The sequence below is a fragment of the Odontesthes bonariensis genome, chromosome 14, assembly GCF_027942865.1.
Source record: "Odontesthes bonariensis isolate fOdoBon6 chromosome 14, fOdoBon6.hap1, whole genome shotgun sequence".
NCBI lineage: Eukaryota > Metazoa > Chordata > Actinopteri > Atheriniformes > Atherinopsidae > Odontesthes > Odontesthes bonariensis.
This window is the reverse complement of record NC_134519.1, coordinates 30,610,784-30,630,520: the sequence shown is the minus strand read 5'-3', so window position 1 is coordinate 30,630,520 and position 19,737 is coordinate 30,610,784. Positions and strand designations below refer to the sequence as shown.

Sequence of the window (19,737 nt, the reverse complement as noted above, 5' to 3'; positions counted from 1 at the left end):
GTCATCTGTGTGGCTGGTATCTGCCAGCAGGAAAGGACAAGAGAAACTATTATATGCAGCCAAAAAAAAAGTCTCTCCTCCAGTCAGACAGCTGTGGTAACATATTTTTAAGTACCCCTGTGCGACCCTCTACACCGTGTTTCGTCCAGTTGGAGCCTACAGGATGAGTAGATGTCTATTCGTTGACGTGGAATCCCCACTCAATTTCTGGCTCGTCGTCGAGTCGTATCACGAGATAGGACACGAGCTGGAAGAGGTTCTGCCAGAGGCCCAGGAAGAGGTACATGTAGAAGTCACTGACATCAATTTGGCAGTAGATCCCGGAGTAATTCATATCACACACACACTCAAAGCTGTTCATGTAGTTGATGCAGAAGCCTCCATTCATACACGGATCTGAGGCACATTCATCCATATCCTTCTCACACCTGCAAAGACAATAAAAGACAAAAAAAAAAGAAGAACAACAGAGAACTTTAACAGTCTCCCAGACGTCTGTCATGGCAGACAAATGTTGCATTGTTCAGTAAAGGTTTTCTGCCGATCTTTCATTCAAAGAGTTTCATTTTAAGGTCATCTCACAGGGTCTTGAGAATTAAGAAAATACGACCTCAGATCAACAAAAACACGGTACCATAATATTGTTTAATGTTGAGAAAAATGGCCAAAAAGCAGAATTAAGAGTGCACATAGCAGCCAGGAGCTGCTAATCAAATGCACTTGATTAATTGATCATCAATAAGTGTGAGAACCTCCATAAAAGTAGAGGTTTTGTCATTTTCCTGATCAGTAGCATTCGGGTGTGTGTTAACACAATGCCAAGGAGGAAAGACATCAGCATCAAGAGAAGCAGTTGTTGCTGCTCGTCAATCCGGGAAGGGTTATAACGCCATTTCCAAACTATTTGGAGTCCATCACTTTATAGTGAGGAAAAAGGATTCCTGGCAATAAATCATTTTCTTGACCACTTGGGGAGAGCAACAACGTGCTCCAGTGACATCAGATTTTAAGCCTGTGTTGTAAGTGTTGCAAGAAGCATTGGATGTCATCTTGGATGACCTACCATTGTCCTGTAAACCCCGGCAGGCAGTAACAGGTGTTGCCTGCTTTAGAGCAGTTTCCGCCATTAAAGCAGCTGTAGTTCCATTTCGTACCCATACATGAAGATACAGGCAGCTGAGGAAGCCTAGACAGACAAAAAATACAGAGTCAGTTCCATCTTAACATTCTTCTGGCTTTGTGGAAACGGGTTAGTTTTTTCTGTGCAAGTACTTACGGATCTATTTCAATGTACCATGGGATTTCAGGAATTTTCTCACTGTAAGAAAAATAGATTGTAAATCAGTTCAGCTTGTTAACCCCCCCATTTTTTATTTTAATTTGAGCTATCTCTGGTGTATTTGAGATCAACTCACTTGCAGTAATTGCCTGTCATGTTCCGTGGGCACAGACACGTGTAGCTCTGGAAGCCTTTGAGGCATGTGGCGCCATGGCTGCAACTGCTGTTTTCACATATATCGACTTCTGCCTCGCACCTTTCGCCGGTGAAGCCCAACTTACACTCACATTGAAATCCCTCAGGTAAGTTGATGCAGTTACCGTGGATACATGGGCTGGAGTTGCAAGTGTCTCTGAGGTCTTCACATAGTGGGCCCTTCCACTCAGAGGAACATGTGCACTTATGCAGGTCGAACAGGTCCTCACACACACCCCCATTCTGGCACGGGTTGGGTCCACATACGCTGGCTCCCCAGCAGCCATATCGCGGAGCAGCATTGTTTTTTATCCTTTCAAACCGCTCCTCCTGAGGTCTGGGGAGGTTCAGCTCTGTGTCCAAGTGGAAAGGAAGGAGAAGACCCCCAATCTCCACAGGACCCAGGCACCCTGACAGGTTCACGCCAGAGTTATGGCTTCTTCCTCCCAGGAAGATATCTGCTTCGTCCTTAAGAAAATTCAGGTCCTCCACAGCTGTTTTGGACATACTCATGGCCGTCTTGTCTCCATCCACAATCATGATCCACTGGGATGTTGGTGTCTGTATTTCCATGCTGATCTCCACAATATGCCACTCTCCATTACTGAGTGGAGCCAGGCTTTGAGCTGTTAATTTCGGGGAGTCCTCATCAGCCCCAACCTGGAGCTCTGTTACCAGTTGGGAGTTCAGGAGGGAGATGGTGAGGTACGCCGAGTCTTTTTGTGCATGAAGCAAGGTGGCAGCAGACTGTCTTGTGCGGAAGCTGAGGGAAACGCTGGTGATGCTGCGCTTAATCTTCCCATTGCTGCGATAATGCAGAATGCTGCTGTCAGACCGAAATGTCACATTGGACAAACCTGTGGTCGAGAAAAAGAAAAGACTTGGTGGTGCAGCCCAAAAACATTCCAAACGCAGCAAAATTCAAAGACATGCAGAAAATTAGTGTCACTAATTGAAAATATATAATAAATACCACCACACTCTGAAGACTGTGGTTTTTATTTATTTATTCATTTTTTACTTAGTATCCCTTTATGCTTTTCTCAATCACAATAAAATACTCAAAAAATAACCAAGAATCAGAAACTAAGACAAAAAAAAGAATCGAAACTTCTTTTGATGTAGCTGAACTGTTCTGATTTTGGCAAAAAGGAGAAATTGTTTGTTTTATATGCTAAACGATACAATGGACTACGTAAAACGTATCTAAAGTGCGTATAGTATGACTTGCACTGGCAGCTACTTCAGATCAAAGGCTCCTCTCCACTTCTTTTCGAGAACATGTGACCTGTCCAGGAAGACTTTTCACCATAAACCACCACAGGCATGTGGCAGCAGAACTAATCCGTTCAGGGATTATTACGCCTTAGAGGTATTTTACGTAGGATCCCTGCCTCAGCTCTGTTCCCCCATGTAATTAGCCACACTGTAATTAATCAGTCTGTTCTCATCAGTGAGTGCAGTGCAGATTTAATATCATGTCACGTTTTTGAGGATTTTTTTTCTTTTTCTAGTAGATCATGACAAGGAACACTAATTCTGGCTGTATATGTATATGTAAATGTAAATGTATTTTATTTATACAGCCCTTTACAGACAATCATTACGATGTACCAAAGTGCTTTACAGAAGGTAATAAATAAAGAGAAGAATAAGTAAAAACAAATAAAAACAGTAAAAGAACAGTGAAAACAATAAATACACCCAATCAAATAAGATAAAATAAGATAAAAGTGTCATCATACTACTGGGTATTAAAAGCAATCCTAAATAAGTAGGTTTTTAGCCTAGATTTGAAGAGGCCCAGGTCAGAAATAAGACGCAGCTCAACAGGGAGCTTATTCCAGAGCCTGGGGGCAGCGACAGAAAAGGCTCGGTCACCCCAGGGTTTGTATTTTGACCTGGGCACTTCCAGCATAAATCGATTTGTTGACCTCAGAGCTCTACCAGGATTGAGGACTGTTAAAAGCTCAGATAAATATGATGGGGCGGGCCGTTAAGAGCTTTAAAAACAAACATTAAACGTTTAAAATCAATTCTATAAAGGACAGGAAGCCAATGGAGGGAGTTAAGAATAAGTATATAGTATACTATCTATAAGAGAGTCCCTGTACATACATTTTCAAGGCAATGTTCTACTACTTACACTCAAACCCCTGAGAGTGGAGCTGGCAAACAGCAGTGGTAGGACAGGGCAACAGCTCACACCATTTCACCTCCTCGCAGCGCTGCCCAGCAGTGTTGGGTGGACAGCTGCAGATGAAATCATCCCACATGGAGTAACACTCCCCCCCATTGAGACAGGGGTTTGTCTGTTTCAAAGAAAACAAAATAAGTCAGTGTCCCATAAGTATTCTATAATGTCCACTTTCATTTTAGTACAGGTAAGGGATGAGAGTGTGTGGCCTGATCAGTGAAGACAATATCATCAACATAACAACACTCTTATAACTCACAGCACATGCATTGTCACTGCTGCATCCTTCCGCAACGCTGCTAAGTTTCTCCAAATGATAAGACTCGACTGGAGTTGCTATTGGATAGAACTGTAGTCGTTTGCTGTTAATCCTCAGATCCTGGACACATCCCTTAAAGTAGCCACCAAATGAAGCAGAGGCTCTTGGGTCTGGAAGCCCCCCAACGAAAACCAAATCCCCAGGATGGGCTTGGATGTGCCTGATGGTCATGGAGCCTTGACTTTGGGCTGATTGGTATAAACTAGCTGCTGTTCCCTCAAGCTTTACAGTCACCAGGTGGAAATGGCCATCACTGACCACATTCTGACCAACAAGGGTCTCAAAGTTGTTAACCTGAACTTTGACCTTCCCCTTTTCCAGCCACAACCGTAGGTACTGGCTGGTGCTGTTTGCCAGGATGAAGAGCAGCCCGCTGGACTGTCTGGTGCGAATGAACATGGAGACAATCGTAGTATCACCGGGGTTGTCGTCTAATGAGAATACAGCGTAGCTTTCAAGGTCTTTGTTTCCAAATCTCGCTGTGATGTACTCTGAGGGTTCAGGGAGAAGAGAAAAAAAGTTATGAAAGGCAAATTAAAAGAAACCTGGGGGGGAGAGTATTTATCAAAGCGAGACATTATTAGCCCGTTAAGAATAACAACACTCTAAAAATGGTTTCTTGAATAAAACACCTCAGGTAGCACAACTTTAGCTTAGCCAACATTATGCTAGGTGGTAAAAATGGAGAGAGCAAGTCTAGTTTTGTCAAAACATAAAAAATAAGCACGGTTCTTTCTCTAAAGATAACAGACTTTGTCCTGTGAAACAAAAGAATTTTACAAATGTTGGACTATTTCCTGGCTTGGTGTTTTCATTTTTAGCATCAATAAACATGTGAAATATAAACAGAATGCAATCATTTTAGAATCGTAAAAAAAAATTATAATAAAAACATAAAATGATAATAATGTATTCACAATAAAACATTTTAAATGTTGTAAGGCTGATAGGCAAAATATCCGTCACATGATGGGGCATAAAAACAGCACCTTTAAGAGGCAGAGTATAATACATAACAGCATCAAAAGATCTTGGTTTCTAAAAGACGAGGCAGAAATTAGATATAGGAAATCCATGTTCCTCAGGTTCTCAGGCAGCATTGAATTAAAAACATGCATAATTTTGTCATGTAAATCAATACATTGGTTTAGGAACATTTGCAGAAATCACTGTCTGTAAACACAGTTCGCTGAGTCATCTGCGAAAGCAAGTTCAAGCTCTATAATGCAAAGAAGAAGCTTTAAGTGAACATGAACCAGAAATGCCATCATCTTCTCGGGCTAATGCTTATTGCGAGGTGGAAAACTATTCTGTGGTCTCATGAATCAATATTTGGAATTATTGACGATGCGTTCTCCGGAATAAAGAGGAGAGGGACCATCCAGTTTGTTATCACACTTGTTTGTTATCAATCAGTTAAAAGAACTGTATCTCTGATGGAACTGGTTACTTGCAAATCTGCCAACCTGCACATCTTCAACAACTCAAAACATTTTGCACATGAAGCGCAAATTGCACAAAGATGAACCAGGACTGATGAACAGCTTGAATACTCTATCAGACAAAAGGTCCAGCAACTGGTCATCTCAGTTCACAGACAGAAACGGCCCGTTGTTAAAAGCAGAGGAGATGCTACAGAGAGGTGAACGTGGCCCTATACCAACTTTAGTAGGCAAATTGCTGCCATCAAATGCTTGATCAAATCAAGATGAGCTAATATTCTTTTTGAAACAGTAACATCTATTTTTGATTCATTTGACTGAAGATCGCCCTCTGTTTATTGAGAGAAAAAGCTGTTAAAAGAAACACCTCTCCATGGTTTAATCCATTCCTAGTCACAAGTAAAACCCACGTTTTGTTAATCCTTGGTGCAGGTGTTGCTGAATACTTTCTAATTCAAAAGCTGTTTGGCTGAACACTGGGCTATTTCTACAAACTCCATAAGCTCTTTTAAAGTCACCTGTCTAACTTTATCCTACAGGGTGGCTCTCTTTAAAGCGATCTATTGATCTTTACAGTGACACAAAAGTGGCTGAACCGGACTTGACCTTTGCCTGTTTTAACAACACGCTTTCATGTAATTCTGCTTACTGTGGTATCATTTCACGAGGTGAGCATGCTGAAAATCCCTCACAAACACGGTATTTAAATGGTCAAATGATTTCTATGCAGTTCAGTATTCTGTTTAAATTAAATCTGACCCACATTAAGAAATGTTGCTAAATGCAGTACTTACATGAACGGATTAATCTAATGATTATAAAGAATAATAATTCCTTCTTTTTTTCTGCATACAGGTTATTTGTCATCATTTCCTCAATATTTTGAGTAAAACAGTGAATAACATTAATTTGCTGTCACATTTGGTACCCGCACCTTATTCAAAGTGGTCTTTACTCTGTGCTTCAGAACAAAACTCCACTCCCATAGAAAGGACTGCTTACTATATTTAATCATGACAGCGTCCTCTGGTGGTCACAGTAGTTACTACAATAAGACCAAATTGGTTCAATGAAGCGATGATGTCACAAGGCTGCAAAGACTGTGAAGAGGGGCTCAGATGAACGTATAAGTTGTCAAAATCTCAGTTTCCCAACATAGAACCTCTAACTATGACTGTTCCATAACCTTAAATGCTTATTCATTATTGAAACCATGAAAAAAGCCTTGTATTTATTATTTTTTTTGCAGAAGCGTATTCAAATAGAGGTGAAAAACAATTGTGACATATTTCCTGTAGGTAGGGGCAATAATGCAGGAGAACTCAGATTCTGTGTATGTGTTTGTGTATTACCCTCTGCACAGTTGTTTGCTTCATACGGCCTGTGGCATTCACACGTGTACCTCCTCCAGCCCTGGCTCACACAACGCCCTCGGTTCTGACACGGGCTGTCGTCACACTTGTCTTTGTCGCTGCATCGCAACGTGATGTTTGCCTGGGCGCCTGAATCTTCTGGCACTGTAGCAGGCAGCACAAGATATGAGTCTACGAAGACGTCTCTGAAGCAGCCTAGAAAAGCAGGCGGATAGTCTGCTTCATCCATTGCTCTGCCCAAAGCCCAGTTCCCCCCAACTGCTCCAATGAAGAGGCTTTGACGAACGGCACCTGGCTCAGGGAGAGCAGTGGCTTGATCAAGCTGCTGGACTTCAGTGCTGGAGTCTCTGGTGCAACTTTCTTCACTGCAGAGCAGCCTGATGAGACTGACCACACCCCCTAGCAATGCTTCTACTGTGTGCCACTTTTTGTTGGACAAATATTCTGGGAGCTCTTGAACCAGCGTGCTGGAGCCTTGACCTCTCAGGCTAAGGAGACAGAGATGTCCATTGACCAGCTCAATGCTGAGCAGCAGGTCGTCCACTCTTCGCTGAAAGAGGGTGCCAGTTGGTCTCTCTGTCCTGAAGCTGAAAGTCACATTAAGAGGAGCTTCTGGGTCCAGCTGCTGTGACTCTATGTACATGTAGCCTTGGGACTCAAATGAGAAGACAGTGGAAGTCTGGCATTTAGGGCCTGTGTAGCCTGGAATGCAGATGCATGTGTAAGTGTGTTCATCAATTATAAGCAGGGGAGAACATATTCCTCCATTCTCACACTGGTTATCGTCACAGCCTGAAAGTACAACGGTGCAGTTGTCCCCGCCGTATAGTCGCCCATTTTGACTCTGCTGGGAGCAAACGCATTGGAATCCTCCACTGTGGCTCTCACATACACCGCCATTTTGGCATGGCTGCTGCTCACATCTGTTGATGTCCTCACTGTTCAAACTGCCTGAAGACACAATTATAATTCATTTGAACTTGTATATACTTAAAAAAACAGATGAGAAGCAAACAAGACAACAAGATAAATCAAATTGTTTTAGTCTTAAAAATATAGCGCTGTGCACTAAACCACATGTTCAACACGTTCTCCCGAATGTTAGGGGAAATGACCACCACAGGATTATAGACACAAACAACTGCAAATGATATTCATCTCTGATCACAACACAATTCAGTGTCCAAAGATTACCTGCACAGAGCAACCCGAGCATCCACACATGCACGTTGAGTCTCAACATTGTCCTTAACAAGTCCTTGAAATTGTTAGCTATTAGGCAGTATCTTCATTTTTGATCAAAGATAGGTGAAGAATATTTGTATGTGCAGTTCCATCTTCACTTCTGCTCCTCAGTATGTGTTCGCTGAGGTGTTTGGACTGCCGCATGCTAGATAGAAGGGATTAAGCTAATGCACTTACAATGTCTTACACCTTAAACGTGTTGGGGAAGGGAGGGGTGCATCCAGCAGACTAATTTCAGCAACTTCAAGCGTGTTCCCAGACTCTAATGCTCTGTTACATAAGTGATAGCAATGGGAGTCCAGAGCTGTAGCTCAAGTGATGAAGCAGAGCCACAAATTAGAATCAATTTTCCTGGAGAGAGTTGTATTCAAACTGACTCATACACACCCTGAATCATAGACATTAACGCGAGTGCATTTGTGAATCTGCTCAGACATATGGGCTGCAGATTATGCCCTTGGTTTTGTTTGGTTGGCTTGATCAAAGCTCAGTCTTTTAAAAGAAGTCAACTGAGGCCAATGGTTCTAATTTGAGAGGCATTTCTGTAATCAAAACGTCATTGCCGTCATCACAAGTAATTTTACTGTAAGCACATTTGGTCTATTCACTAATATTCTAATGGCACTGCTGTTCCTTTAAATCCCCTCATCATATGTTTGGTTGGACACAGGGTTTACGGTGGTATACAGTTTTATTTTTATTTTTACAAAAGCAAAAAAAAAAACCAAAAACTATTACATGACTAGCTGAAGGTTTTTTTTAATAATTATACATGATCTAGGAAAATACAGGAAAATATGACTGGAAACCTGTTTTTATTCCAGCAAAAGAATACATTTATCTTATAAAAAGCAGCAATTTGAAGCAATGAAGCTTAGTTCAAGATATCAAATGCTGAATGATAAATAATAGTAGGTATGATAATATAACTATGTGTGTTCAGCGACAGCAATTTAAAAACTGTGTCATAAAAGCCCTGTATGCAAAGTATTCTTCAATTTAAACTTAAAGTACCATCATGGTAAAATGGCCTCTGTATTTATATGTAAGCTGCATTTTATGGCTCTCATTTGTGATGAGTAACAACACATGGTGCAGTCCATGGTCATTGTAGGCGTTTGAAATATTTTAGGATCAAGTAACTTGAAGTAAAAAAGCTCAAAGCCAAATTAGTTTGACAGCTTTTAGCGTTCAACTACATTACCCATGATGCCGTGGTGCAAGGGAAGCGCTCTAAATGCCACATTTGTGTTTGGGAACACATTTTTTTATGCGTAACATGCATAAACTAATTATCTGAAAGGGATATCACTGTCAGGTTTCTCTTGCTTAAAAAAACAAACAAACTAACGTGTGTTTACGCCTCTGGGGGACAAAAGCTGCACCAGCCAATAGACGAGCGGCTTGTTTCGGGGTCCGACATGTCTCGTGGGGCGTTCCAGATATTCAGGAAATTATTTTGCCTCTGTTTATTTTTGTCTCCTCTTTTCAGTAGCTGGGGTGGGAATTGTTGTGTGAAGGCCTCCTATAAGTCGTAGGTAAGACTACTTTTGTTTCGTCTCGATAATACCGAGAGGTTCCGGGCTAACACTTAATGTCGTTTGTCAACACTCTCCTCGGAGGGGGGCCCAGCCCGTCAGACGTACGGCATAAATGTTAGGGGTCCTTGAGGTGGAGAGCGAATTTGCAAATCCAACTGTCCAGACTGTCAAAGATTCAGTAGGCTATAGTGTTGATTTTTTTAAGCTAGCTTGAGTTCACATTTCAGCAAGCCTTCTCTTGTCTGTCGAGTATTGTGTTGATAACAATCGACTATTCACTGTTTTGTAATAACAGGAGGGATGCCAAGACCGTTTGCAATAAATCGTCATTGTGCATCTTTTTGATGTAAAACCTACACATTTATAACTCCTCACCATGACGTGCTCATATTAGCTTCGTGTGTGAATAAGGTCATTGTGTTATGAAAGTAATTTGCCTTTAAAGAAACTTGTTCAGCCTCATGAATGTCACAATGCTGCCAGATTTTTTATTTTTTTTACCCAGGGGTTAGCACCTGTGTTCAATATAAATGCTTTTCATCTTATTTTCAGGATTGATTCGTGGTATCCAAACAGACACTTGATGAAGAAAAAAACTAGTATTCTCCTGCGTGCCAAGCGCGGGAGGCCAGTCGGTGCCAGTAATGACTCTGCTACAGATCCATCTACTGTACTGGGCTCCAGTGTGCTTGCAAATTCCGAAACTGTCCAAGAATCAACCTCACAAATCAGGCACCTGACTATGCCACAGCACAGTCGCAACCTCCTCAAGTTTTTGAACGCCGACCGGAATCGTCAGAAGTTATGTGATGTGTCAGTGTCTGTGGGTGGGAAAGTTTACAGTGCCCACAAGGTAGTGTTGGCCCATGGGAGCAGCTACTTCCATGCTGAGCTGTCCAAGCGGCCTGCTGCTACAACACATGTGACACTCGACCATGTTGAGGATTCGGTTTTTCAGCATCTGCTTGGCTTTTTGTACACAGCAGAATGCACTGTTGCAGAGAAGGATCTTCCTGCTCTGGCTGAAGCAGCCCGATTCCTGGATATGATGGATATATTGAAGCTGTTAAGTGAGGAAGGGGAGGCCAACCCTGTTGACACGACCCATGGCAAGGCTGAGACAAGAGGGCGTGCTGAGGTAGAGGTTACTTCCAGTGAGTCAACAGGGGCTGACACCGGCATCCCATCTGATGTTAAGTTCACCCTTTTCAACCGCCAGTTTACCACTAAAATCTCCCTGCAGGACAATTTAGCTGACAGTCACACTGATGTACAGCCGGAGGCCTCAACTGCAGAGTCGAAGATGATAGGTCAGACTAGTGCTACCACTCGGAGATCAGCTCGTACAAGGAGGACACCTACTAAGTATAAGAGAGATGATGTTGAGAACTCCATCACCAATCCCGAGGAAAAGAAAATAACTATATCCCCAAGGCTGGGAGAAGAACAAAGTGTGGAAGAAGCAGCAGAGGTGGTTGTGAAAAACCAGACACCCAAACTGGATGTGAATGAGACCACTAAACCAGCTCAGGGGGATGATGTAATGGATGAAGACGGAGAGGATGAAGAGGGAGGAGACATGAATGCTGGCAGTGTTGCTCAGAAGAAAATCATTGAGGCTTGTGACAGGAGTGGAGGTGAGCAGGGTTCACAAGCAGGGAGGACAGAGCACCAGTCTGTGGGAGAGCCGGACGTTCATGTGCCAGCAGCAGGAAGCTCGAACCAGAGCCCGATGTATCCTGAGGGCTTGGCTCCAGTCATCATCCAAACCTCCAACAAGAAGACTCTCAAGTGCCCCAAATGTGACAAGACCTTTGACCGAGCAGGTGGGCACCAAGGTGTAAGATGTTGATTAGATGTAGAACTTTTTGGTCCACATGTTCATAGATGATGGATTTCTTTCAGTGAGCGCGTTTATATGACACTAGGAAAAAAAAAAATTATTGTTTGTCAGATCAAAACCGTACTTTTAAAAATACTTATGAATATGTTAGTCCGGCGACCCAAATTGTATGAAACTGAAGCTCTAAAACCCAGACAATGTGGTTGGGAGTCGAATCCCTCCTGCATGTATACGCTCAACTAGACTCAAATGTGCTAAAGGCCCTATGCACGTACTCCAGAGTTCCATCTTTATGTAAAAAAGCATAGTGAAAGTATATATTCAAACTGCCAAATTACCAATAAAGCTGCTCTCATTCACATATTTTTCTGTTTCTTTTGCCAGATGGCAAAATGTGTCATAAACTGACTGACAGTTAGTCCTTTAAGAATACTTGTCAGCCTCCGGTCGCTTCAAACATTTGGAGACTGTCGCTCTGCTCTTTTAAAATCCTGATTTTCATAATCGCCGCAACGCCTTACAAAAATCCCTGTTCATGCAACTGAAAGACAACGTCTGGGGAACGAATCAAGCTATGCTTACACGATCTCATGCAATTAATGGTAGAAGTGTCAGAATGTTACCAACGTTTTCTCTCCACTGCATCAGACCCACTTCAATCAATGACTCATTTCCTCTCCCGTGCATGTGTGATTGAATGAACACAGCGGTCCAGTTAAATAGCGAGATTGAACTCTTAACGGCAGTTCGTCTCAACTGCACGTAACCGTTTGTTGCCACGGTCACACATTGGCCTCTTAAGAAAAGGTTGCGTTGGAAGTGAAGAGGCATTTGTCCTGTTTTGTCTTATTTAGAAATGTAGCAGGTTTCCAAGAACTTGATTCACAGTCGGTGTAAATGTGGTCATTGTACCACCGTCTAATAGTTTCAGGCATCTTTTTGATATGTTTGAAATATATTATTGCATTAACTAATGTGCATATTTTTTTTTTGTTTTGTTAGGGAAATATGAGAGTCACACTAGAGTGCACACTGGAGAGAAACCATTCCAGTGTGACATTTGTCTTCAGTACTACTCCACTAAGTCTAACCTGACGGTCCATAAGAAGAAACACGCCAGTGATGCTCCTTTCCCGAAGAAGGAACACAAATGTCCATTCTGCAGCAAACTCCATGCCAGCAAGAAAACCCTGGCGAAGCATGTGAGAAGGTGAGCTGTGACCTGTATTTAACGTACATCTGTAATCCTGTGTTTTTACTTGAACATTTCCCACAGAAATTAGAATATGGTGACTTAGTTTGTTTTGTGGAACAATCGTATGAAAAAGAAAGAAAATCCTTTTTAAAGCCTAGGCTTTTATGTTTCTGTACTATAATGAGAAATCCCCATGTCCTAACAAAGTGTAAAACTTAAACGCAACCTCAGATGAACAACAACGCATGACATGTTACACTGTGTCGCTATTTTCTTTAACAAATCATCAGCCCTCCACCACCGTGCTTGACAGTTGGTATGAGGTGTTTGTGCTCCAAACGTGCTGCTGTGCATTATGACCAAACATCTCCACTTTGGTCTTGACTTGTTATTTTCACAGAGAAGAGGCTTTTCCCTGTAACCCTTCCAAACAAGCCATACTTGTTCAGTCTTTTTCTAACTATGCTGTTACAAACTTTAACATTTAACATGCTAACTGAGGCCTGGAGAGTCTGAGATGTAGCTATGTTTTTTTGCTGTTTCTCTGGGCATTGCATACACTCACCTTGGGGTGGACTTGCTGGGTCCACTCCTGGAAAGTCTTTCTCTCTATAGAATGATGGACTCCAGTGTGGAAATGGCCTTATAACCCTTCCCAGATTGCTGGGCAGCAACAATTGCTTCTATAAGATCATGGCTTATGTCTTTCCTCCTTGACATTGTGTTAAAAAACACATGAATGCTCCAGACCAGCAAACTGACAAAACCTCTGCTTTTATAGAGGTTCTCACATTTGATCATGATCAATTAAACAAGTGCATTGATTAGCAGCTCCTGGCTGCTTCTTACCCTCTTTAAAGGGACACTATGTAATATATTAACAAATTTATTAGCTCAAATCAACATATTCATTCATAAATTAGTCCTCATTGGTGTAAAATTATCTCTGTCAAAAATCTCAATTATCCTCCTGAGTGAAGAATAACTTGTCTGTATCTACATAGAGCGGGCAAGCTCTATGGAGGCTGCCATGAAAAAACGACGTAGTGCCGAGAGGGACATAAAGCACTTCGAATCGCGTTTTCCCCATTTTGACGTCACGTTTGCACGCAGGTAAAAACAGAGCCAGTCTACGCCATTAGACAGTCTCTCGTATAAACCAGCCTGAACGCCCTGCACTTTGGTTCGCAATGGAAGACCATAGTTATGCCACGCCACGGGAGAAGGGATCCTCGTCGCCAAAAAGCGAAAAAGAGAATTGAAAAGGCAACGTGAGCTTCTTGAATCTTGACACATACCGCCTGCCGTAGTTCGACGCACATTTGAAAACGCGAGGCGCTAGAGAGCAAATTCATTCGACTTTGCAAAATAAAATTTCACCACTAGATGGGGGAAGAAATTACATAGTGTCCCTTTAATTCCTGTGAGAGCAGCAAGGGTGGATGTTTTTCACACTCTGCTTCTGCATATTGGTTTAGTTTTTGTTTAATAGATAGCGACAGTGTAATATTAATCTGAGGTTGAATTGACAACATTTTAAGAGCTCATTAGGACCAGATTATTACTTTCATTCAGTCCTGTTAAATAAAACATTGAAATTGTGAGAGGATGCACTACCTTCTTCACATGACTATCTAGCAAGCTCAAAGTGATTGTTGTACACACCTGATTTACACATAATTGTCAGGCTGTTTCAGGTGCCTTGAGATAATGTTACTGGCTCAATAAGGGACGTAAAACAATTTAGAACCAGTAAAGTAAAGAATATTTTTTGGAAAATGTCTATACCAAAGATGGTATGTAAAAATGGATGTCATGACAGCTTCCTAACAGTCACCCTTCTGCAACCAGAAGGACATCACTACAAGTTTCCACACCTGGTCACTACAGCACCTACACAATCCATTAGTGTCACAAACCTCCTCTGTCCTTTCAGGTTTCATCCAGAGCACACCCAAGAGTTTTTTACCAAGAGGAAGCGGAAGAGCGAAGGCTGGAAATGTGCTGTAAGCCCTAGTTTCATTTCAGTTCATATTATTCAGTTATTATTCACTTTACCATTTGTGTTCAGCCTTATAATGCAGAGTTTTGAGGATGTGCTCAGAATAAGGATGTTGAGTGAAGAGAGTTTGGGTACTAATGAACGTTACACCTTGTGTAAAAACAATCTCAATTGTCTGTAACTGTCCAACTTTCTGGTAAAGATCTGTTCGAAGACCTTTAGCCGCCGGCCTCATCTGCAGGAGCACATGATCCTGCACACCCAAGACCGGCCTTTTAAATGCTCCTTCTGTGACGAATACTTCAGGTCCAGGTTCGCAAGGCTGAAGCACCAAGAAAAGTATCACTTAGGTGAGAAATACATCACGCAAAACATTTAATTTAACTTACATTTAAGCTTTTTAACTTTTAAAGCATTAAAAAATTTAAAATTCATGTCATGTCGCGGTTTCAATAAGATGATTTCACAGCTATAATTCTAACAGCTGCTGATATATTTTGTGACGTAGTTGCTGTACTATGGGATGCATTGGAGTATTTATTGCGTCTCATTTCCAGGTCCTTTTCCCTGTGAAATCTGTGGCCGTCAGTTTAATGACACGGGAAACAAAAAGAGGCACATTGAGTGCACACATGGAGGCAAAAGAAAATGGACCTGCTTTGTTTGTGGAAAATCAGTGCGAGAAAGGTACATTTGGGGAAAAAAAAAAAAAAATACTGTCAGTACTGACCTCACATGTTCTGTTATTATTGCATTGTGTGGTTAAGAATTAGAAAAATGTCCCACACAAACCTGTTTGATCATGTTTTCTCCCAACAGGACAACTTTAAAGGAGCACTTGAGGATCCACAGTGGAGAGAAGCCTCATCTTTGTAGTATTTGTGGTCAAAGTTTTCGTCATAGCAGCTCTTACAGGTGGGGGATTATTATAGAGTGCGTCTCAGTTTTATTGGCTGTTGTTACTGTTGGGCTTGTCTTTGACGAGTTGCCGTTTCCTCGGACAGGCTCCACCTCAGAGTCCACCACGATGACAAGCGCTACGAGTGTGATGAGTGCGGGAAAACCTTCATACGCCACGATCACCTGACCAAGCATCAGAAAATCCACTCAGGTTAACATTACCGTGACGGCAATCTTAAATTTGAGTCCCTTTTTTAAAGGGATAATCCGGAGCAAAATGCACTTTAGATCAATTTACGGGATGTTGGGAGTACATACGTTGAGTTGACATCAAAATCATGTCATTCGGATGTGTTTTGAGAATTTCGATTTGACCATTGGTAGCCAAAAGTCGTTAGCCTGGAAGTGAGAGGGGCATATCGTATCGCTGCTACAAAACGCTATTTTTATACCTCTTCTACAGCTCCAAACAACATAACACTTACGTGGTAGTGAGTAGAGGGTCCCTAAAGCCAAACCGAAGTGTCCCGAGGTCTTCATGTGGTCGGATAGAGAGTCCAGAATGAATTTAATCAAGCCAGTACCTTTCCTTCTCTGCTGCTCAATCAGAGCTCTTCCGTCAACATGAGGCTATCTCACGCGAGACATCACGTCACGTGACATTTAAAAATTCCAACCTGTTAGTAAGCTAGGCTTTGCTGTTGCATACAACTTCATTTCACTTTCGAAAGAAATACTGGACTATGTTTGTAAAAAAAACGGCAACGAAATTGTGAATTTCCAGAGCGTGTTACTCCACACTCGGCAATCAACTCCTACGGACTTTCCGCTAAAGATGGCAGCTGCAGAAGCAACATTTCCGGAAAGGTACTGGCTTGATTAAATTAATTCTGGACTCTCTATCCGACCACGTGAAGACCTCGGGACACTTCGGTTTGGCTTTAGGGACCCTCTACTCACTACCACGTAAGTGTTATGTTGTTTGGAGCTGTAGAAGAGGTATAAAAATAGCGTTTTGTAGCGGCGAAATGATATGCCCCTCTCACTTCCAGGCTAACGACTTTTGGCTACCAACGGTCAAATCGAAATTCTCAAAACACATTCGAATGACATGATTTTGATGTCAACTCAATGTACGTACTCCCAATCATCCCGTAAATTGATCTAAAGTGCATTTTACTCCGGATTATCCCTTTAAGGCTTTGTCTCATCCACATGGGGCTCACAAAGAAGAGTGGACATTACTATAAACCTTTCCAATCGGTGTTTACTTGAATGCAGCCTATTTATATTACAGGTGAGAAAGCACACCAGTGTGAAGAATGTGGGAAGTGCTTCAGGCGCCATGATCATCTGACAGTCCACTACAAAAGTGTTCATTTGGGAGAGAAAGTTTGGCAGAAGTATGTTTAAAAAAAAAAAAAAAAAAAAAAAAAACAGGTTTATTTTCTTTTTCTCTGGGTAGTAGTCGGGACATTTCGCAACGGCAATGTTCCTCTTATTGCGCTCTTTTAGATCATCCTGAAAACTTGGCAAATGATCCTGTGCTCTGTTTCTCTTCGTTCTTTATCCGAGGTACAAGACTGCTCTGCATCAGTGTGAGGTTTGCAAGAAAGAATTTAAAGGAAAGTCCAGTTTAGAAATGCATTTCAGGACTCATTCAGGTAAGGAAAGAAATCACTTTATTTGCTTGAACATATGTATATGGAGAGAACATGTTGATTTACATCATTATCCTTACCACATGTAAGGTTCTGCTTAGTGTTCGCATTTATTTAGTTTGCTAGCAAAACGGGCCTTTTACCTACAGAAGCTGACATCTGGGAGACTGTAAGTTAAGATAACAAGAGACACGCTCAACTTCATTTATTTATTTTTCTAAACATACAAAAAAAATGTGCTTGGCTCACTGGGATGGAGCTCATCCCAGCTGTTACTGGGCGAGAGGCAGGACACACAAATTGATAACATGAGCTAAAAGTCTGTAAACTTTTTATATTCTGAGTATTTCTTCGATTAGCAAATTACTTTCACACCTTTTATATGCAAGTGTGCAACAAAAATGACCTCCTGTAAAAAAACTCATGTGTTACAGGTGAGAAACCCCACAGATGTCCGGAGTGCCATCAGACATTTCGGATCAAGAAGACTTTGACGAAGCACATGGTGATTCACTCAGACGCTCGACCTTTTAACTGTCCCCACTGTAGTGCCACTTTTAAAAGAAAAGACAAGCTCAAATACCACGTTGACCACGTGCACAGTGCCCGGTTTACTGAACAGCCCCTCGGCGAGGATAAAATGGTTTCAATTCCTTTTGAGGAGTCTCCAAAGACTTACCACACTGAACCCAAGTCAGCTTTACGGAGCTGCCCGCCTTCTACAAATGTGTGCATACCCGTCACTTTAGTCCCTGTCCCCATGGCAGGAGGAACGCAGGATGACTTGCATGCCCACAGGGCCTCGTCTCTCCCCTCCCAGACTCACAGCACTGTTAACATACAGGCTCAGGAACAGCAGCAGAGCTCTGGCTACCACTCTGCCACAGACCTGGCCTTCTTAGAGAAATATACCCTCACCCCTCAGCCTGCCAACATTGTCCACCCTGTGAGGCCCGAGCAGATTTTGGACCCTCGAGAGCAGTCCTACCTCGGCACGCTGCTGGGACTGGATTCAGCTTCGTCTGTACAGAACCTCTCCAACTCTGATCACTCTCACTGATACTTCTCAACCAAAAAAAAAACAAAGCAAAATAAAAACTGGGTCTTTAGAGAACAGTCCTACATGTACATTAATTGCCCATGTGTAAATGTATTAGATTTTAAATTTAAGACAAATGTGGAAACATTTATTTCAGAGACGGGTCCTTCCTGGGGCTGCACTGTGGCGTGGTGGTTAGCACCGTTGCCTTGCAGCAAGAGGGTTCTGGGTTCAATTTCCAGCTGGGGCCTTTCTGTGTGGAGTTTGCTTGTTTTCCCTGTGTATGCAAGGGTTCCTCCCGCCGTCCAAAAACACGCATGTTAGGTGAATTGGTGACTCTAAATTGTCCCTAGGAGTGTGTGTGTGGTCGTTTGTCTCTGTGATGAACTGGCGGCCTGTTCAGGGCGTACCCTGCCTCTCCCCCAATGACAGCTGGGACAGGCTCCAGGCCCCCGCAACTCTAAATTGGATTAAGCAGGCATAGAAAATGGATGGATGGGTCTTTCCTGTACTCATAAACATGAGCATTGTGTCGACCATTTTGTATAGTTTTTACTGGCAATATGTGTTTTTCCTTCTTCTTAAATGGATTAGCAAAAGAATTATGAACTGAGTAGTGAGAAAAGTTGTTTGCTAGTTTGCGCTTCCAATGAATAAACCTCAGTTTAGTAGATAAATAAGCAAATATCTCCAAGTTAATTGATAATATAAAGAATCATTTGTGACATTGTTGTAACATTGGTTGGAATAAACTTCTGACCTTTACAGATGCTGTCGAAATAAAACCATCAAGTTCATTGTGAGTGATAAACTCTGTGTTGCTTTCAGAGGTTTGGCTGTTGGATTTGATTTTGTGTCAGTTGGAGGCCATTTGTTTAGAACCAAGCGTTGGACATGTAAAACTTTGTAACATCCGGAAACAGTAATGAAGCTCCTTTCAAATGTTGTGTCATCAATAAAATTATTGGGAACAACGAGGTGTGCGACTCTGACAGATTGCTAGCTCCAGGATGTACACCTCCAGCCACTTGTGACCCTGCAGGACAATCAGGACTGGATGGAGTTTGAGATTTTAACACAAAAACACAGCTGAGTTGGAAACCCATGTTAGAACTTTATTGAAGTCTGTAACATGCGAGTTGATGTACTTTCAGCTCTGAGCTCTTGGACAAAACAAAACCTGCATTTAAGTGGTATTAATACGTAAAAAGGAAAAGCAATCGCAGTGTGTGACAGTGGAATCATAATTAGTTGAATCAAAATCTTCCACGCTTCAGTCTGTCATCAAACCCAGAGACCAGCAGATTCCCTGTTAATAAAACACAGGTTTCATGATAAATAAACAACTAAATAGTAAGTAAAATATAAATGAAAATAAAGATGAGTTCAGAGTGGTGATACTTCATTCAACACTTCCAGATAGAATGTGTGCATCACTGACTGGAACATTAATACAATGTTGTAGATGCAGTAAAATGATCACTCACTGTGTTAATTTGAAACCGG

General features: G+C 42.0%; 2 protein-coding genes across 2 annotated transcripts; one reads left to right on the top strand and one right to left on the bottom strand.

Annotated features, from left to right (window-relative positions):
- Window positions 1–175: 175 nt before the first annotated feature.
- LOC142399546 (protein crumbs homolog 1-like) lies at window positions 176–9,258 on the bottom strand. Its single transcript, XM_075484269.1, has 8 exons — window positions 9,255–9,258; window positions 6,785–7,756; window positions 3,931–4,481; window positions 3,621–3,786; window positions 1,416–2,331; window positions 1,277–1,318; window positions 1,064–1,186; window positions 176–428 (listed from the first exon to the last, which is right to left on the bottom strand). Exons 1-8 carry the CDS (start codon window positions 9,256–9,258, stop codon window positions 176–178), a joined length of 3,027 nt encoding a protein of 1,008 aa, XP_075340384.1.
- A 241-nt stretch (window positions 9,259–9,499) lies between these two features.
- On the top strand, window positions 9,500–19,195 carry zbtb41 (zinc finger and BTB domain containing 41). The gene is made up of 11 exons (XM_075483991.1): window positions 9,500–9,588; window positions 10,144–11,417; window positions 12,437–12,644; window positions 14,566–14,635; window positions 14,834–14,981; window positions 15,189–15,318; window positions 15,451–15,546; window positions 15,636–15,742; window positions 16,829–16,934; window positions 17,107–17,195; window positions 17,627–19,195. Exons 2-11 carry the CDS (start codon window positions 10,175–10,177, stop codon window positions 18,250–18,252), a joined length of 2,823 nt encoding a protein of 940 aa, XP_075340106.1. The 5' UTR covers window positions 9,500–9,588; window positions 10,144–10,174; the 3' UTR covers window positions 18,253–19,195.
- Window positions 19,196–19,737: the final 542 nt, after the last annotated feature.

What these genes read in the sequence shown, in the direction of transcription:
- zbtb41 (XM_075483991.1), top strand. Translation starts at nt 10,175, where the DNA reads ATGAAGAAAAAAACTAGTATTCTCCTGCGTGCCAAGCGCGGGAGGCCA. An exon ending in GGAAAATCAGTGCGAGAAAG is followed by an intron (nt 15,319 to 15,450) that starts GTACATTTGGGG and finishes TTCTCCCAACAG; the next exon opens with GACAACTTTAAAGGAGCACT. An exon ending in GGAGAGAAAGTTTGGCAGAA is followed by an intron (nt 16,935 to 17,106) that starts GTATGTTTAAAA and finishes TCTTTATCCGAG; the next exon opens with GTACAAGACTGCTCTGCATC.
- LOC142399546 (XM_075484269.1), bottom strand. An exon ending in GCAGTGACAATGCATGTGCT is followed by an intron (nt 3,787 to 3,930) that starts GTGAGTTATAAG and finishes TCTTTGAAACAG; the next exon opens with ACAAACCCCTGTCTCAATGG. An exon ending in TGGTACATTGAAATAGATCC is followed by an intron (nt 1,187 to 1,276) that starts GTAAGTACTTGC and finishes TTGTCTGTCTAG; the next exon opens with GCTTCCTCAGCTGCCTGTAT.